Source organism: Benincasa hispida, chromosome 2 (genome assembly GCF_009727055.1).
Source record: "Benincasa hispida cultivar B227 chromosome 2, ASM972705v1, whole genome shotgun sequence".
Lineage (NCBI taxonomy): Eukaryota > Viridiplantae > Streptophyta > Magnoliopsida > Cucurbitales > Cucurbitaceae > Benincasa > Benincasa hispida.
Window position 1 is genome coordinate 23,544,941 of NC_052350.1, and position 3,447 is coordinate 23,548,387.

General features: G+C 34.8%; 1 protein-coding gene across 1 annotated transcript; it reads right to left on the reverse strand.

Annotated features, from left to right (window-relative positions):
• Window positions 1–236: 236 nt before the first annotated feature.
• On the reverse strand, window positions 237–2,796 carry LOC120071169 (GTP-binding nuclear protein Ran-3). The gene is made up of 8 exons (XM_039023276.1): window positions 2,666–2,796; window positions 2,512–2,581; window positions 1,859–1,915; window positions 1,617–1,734; window positions 1,175–1,264; window positions 879–1,058; window positions 704–781; window positions 237–614 (listed from the first exon to the last, which is right to left on the reverse strand). Exons 1-8 carry the CDS (start codon window positions 2,666–2,668, stop codon window positions 545–547), a joined length of 666 nt encoding a protein of 221 aa, XP_038879204.1. The 5' UTR covers window positions 2,669–2,796; the 3' UTR covers window positions 237–544.
• Between the last annotated feature and the right edge of the window lie 651 nt (window positions 2,797–3,447).

Genomic DNA, 3,447 nt, shown 5'->3' on the forward strand with positions numbered 1-3,447 from the left:
ATTATAATTCAAATATCGGGGAAGCATTTAAATTTTTGGAACTTCAACGTCAACCTTTATTCCAAATGATTGTTACATAAATATCCTAAAACGAAAATTTAAAAAATCGTTCTAAAACAATAATCAGAATGCAATAGAAATTTCTAATTATAACAAAGACTAATTTCCAAGTTTCAATTGATACGTAAGAATAGGCACTAATTTAATATAGTTGTGCAGCATAGAAGATGTCAACAGAACAGAAGAAATCCCAAGAAAGGTTGAAGAAAGGAGAATCAACTCATCTCAAATAGTATCATCTAATCCACACAGTTACATTAATCAATACACAACTCACTCAAAAAAACCAATCATTGACACCCAAATTCTGTTTGTTCCGGGAAAACTTTGACGTTTTCAAAATTCAAATCTCTACCAATACCCACATCCAAATCCAGCCCACCTATTCCCTCCTGTCACAATCCTAGCAACAAGATCACTCGGAGGAAAAGGAGAAAATAAAGATATCTGATAAAGAAAATCACCAGGTGTTCAAACCACGTCTCTACTCAAATGCATCGTCGTCGTCATCTGGCAGAGGTTGACTGGCAGCTGCTGCCAACTCAGCTTCATGCCTGCAGGATACCAGCGAGATGAGTATTTGAATTACTTAAAAGAATGTCAATGGTTCATTGGTTATGAATTGAGATAAAGAAAGTCTTACTGTTGCTGGGCAGCCAAGTCAATGTGTACTTCTGGAGGAGCAAGGGCAGGAGACTCCACAAAATGAATGTTGGCATCCCTGAGATGTAGCCACCAAGAGAAAAAGAAACGATGTGTCATGAACGAACACACATTCTAAAGATAACGGTATAAAGCTAACAGGCAACTGGATTTACCCAGCTAACTTCCTGGCCAAGTACAGGAATGGTTTTTCAAAGTTGTAGTTACTCTTGGCAGATATTTCATAGTACTGTAGGTTCTTCTTCCTGTGGAATGTGACTTGCTTGGCCTTAACCTGCCTGTTTTTCACATCGACCTTGTTTCCACATAGAACAATTGGGATATTCTCACACACCCTGCAGGTTAATAACAATTCGTCAGATTGTAAGCAGCTTCAAGAAGAGTACCCAGACATTGCAACAATTCATTCATATACAAATGTTTTGTTTCCTACAAATAAATGTTAGATTACCTGCAAAGATCACGATGCCATGTAGGAACATTTTTGTATGTCAATCTGGCAGTAACATCAAACATGATGATAGCGCATTGCCCATGGATGCTGCAATCATGGATTAAGACGAAATAAGGAAATTCATCAGTAGGGGAAATTGAAATCAGAACAGAGATTAACAGAAATGAAAGTCCATCACAGAAATAATACCAAGACATAACAAGATCTCAAAGCAGATCCAAGAAGTTCGTAAAGATAAAATAAATAAATGAAGAGAATATAGAAAATTCAACAATGTTGCTAGAGGAATAAGTTACAATTAATTTTGTAAGTTTCAGTTCATGTTCAGGATAAATAGTAAAGGCGGTGAAAATGTGTAACAAAGTATAACCAGGAATGCCGAAACTTGGGAGCACAAAGTTACATCCAAAAGAATAAAAGATCCAATTCTGTAACTTACTAGTAGCCATCCCGTAAACCACCGAACTTCTCCTGCCCAGCAGTGTCCCAGCAGTAAAATCTAATTTTTCCACAGTTTGTGAAGAAGTCCAAAGGGTGCACTTCCACGCCAATTGTTGCTAAGTTCATAAAAAAACAATAGAACGGCAAATTCATACTTATAAGTTGTTTGTTTATTTTAAGCAAAACCCTAACAATGAATAAACTAAAAAAATGGAAAGAAAAAATTGCAAAAATGCTTACGTTCGTATTTCTTTTCAAACTCCCCTGTGAGATGTCTTTTCACAAAAGTTGTTTTTCCTGAGCAACATAACATAATAATTCAGTCATACTCGTACTTTCAAGTCTTAGTAAGAAATTAGATGAATCCATCTCGACCAAGAAAGAGCCTCTAAAATGAAGCAATACAACAATTGAAATCTAATGTTCTAAAAATTCGTGAAGCTCTTTTCTTTCTTTCTTCCCTTGTTGTAACCGTTTCAAAATCCTCATTTACAAAGCAATGTCATGAATTTTCTAGTTTTTATAGATAATCAACGATTCACGGACAATATTGCAGTAAAGAAGATAAAGAAGTTACTGTGGATTATACATGCTATTAAAAGAACTAATCTTGGATGCCTTACGACTATCGAGAGCTGACCAAAAATTAAAACCCTACAACATCGTAAACAAATTTTCTTCTCAGATCAAGAATCCAATACCCCATCGATCTTTGTTCAAATCGTACTGCATTAGCATAGTTTCAAAGTTTAAGCCCTAGTATTCTCATTCCAAGGTCAAACTAGTACTACTAGCTAACAAAGACCATAATATATTGCTATGACAATAAGAAATGATACAGCGATGGCAAGTGATTATTATTCTCAAAATAAAACTGAGAAAAAATAACATACCAGTGCCGCCATCACCAACAATCACAAGCTTGAAACTCGGATAATCAACAGTTTTCTGGTCTGGTAAAGCCTACAAAATTCACAAGGAAATAGAGTCAAGAAATACTAAGAAAAATGAGGGGGTCGGGAAGAGAGAGTAAACGAGAGTACCCACCATTGGAATGCGTCGAATTGGAAATGCGAAGCAAGAAGAAGAAATCGGCGATTTAGGTTAAAAATGGTTTGAGAGTTGAGAACGAGGGTTTATAGGCTGAGCTCTACTGGCTTTCAACTGACGCTATCTTTTTGACCGTTGGATTTGAAGTCGGATTACGCTCCACCGTTGATTTTCTCCGTCGAATTGAATCTCGTGAGTTTTTTAAATTTTGGGGCGCATTTTTACTATTTTCTCACCCCGCCGAGAAAATAAAAATAAATCAATTTATATTATAAATATTGAGATAATAGATGCTCATTCATCTAATGTTCATATTCATGTCTCGTATCCTTATTTTTTAAAGTAGTCTATGTGTCTCAATATTACATATTATTATTATTCATATAATCCACTTCCTACTTGTCAAGAAGCTAAAAAATTGGGTTGACTCAATCCAACCTGAATTTTATACATATTTATAATATATATTTATCTTTTTTAAAAAATTGTTATGACCTTTGTCTTTGTTGAAAGTTTGCAACACATATTATAAATATTTGGTATTTAACATTTGAATTTTATTAAATTTTAGTTATATGTCATGTGTTGTATATAAATTTACATATTTTTAATTTTTTTAAAAAAAAAAATTATAATCCGACAACCCAACCCAACCCAAATTTTAAGGATTGGGTTGGGTTGGGTTGGAGACTTTATTTGGGTTATTTGGATTGAGCCAACCAACCCGAATTTTCGGTTGATCCTAAAAACGCCCTCAACCCAACCCATGTACACCCCTA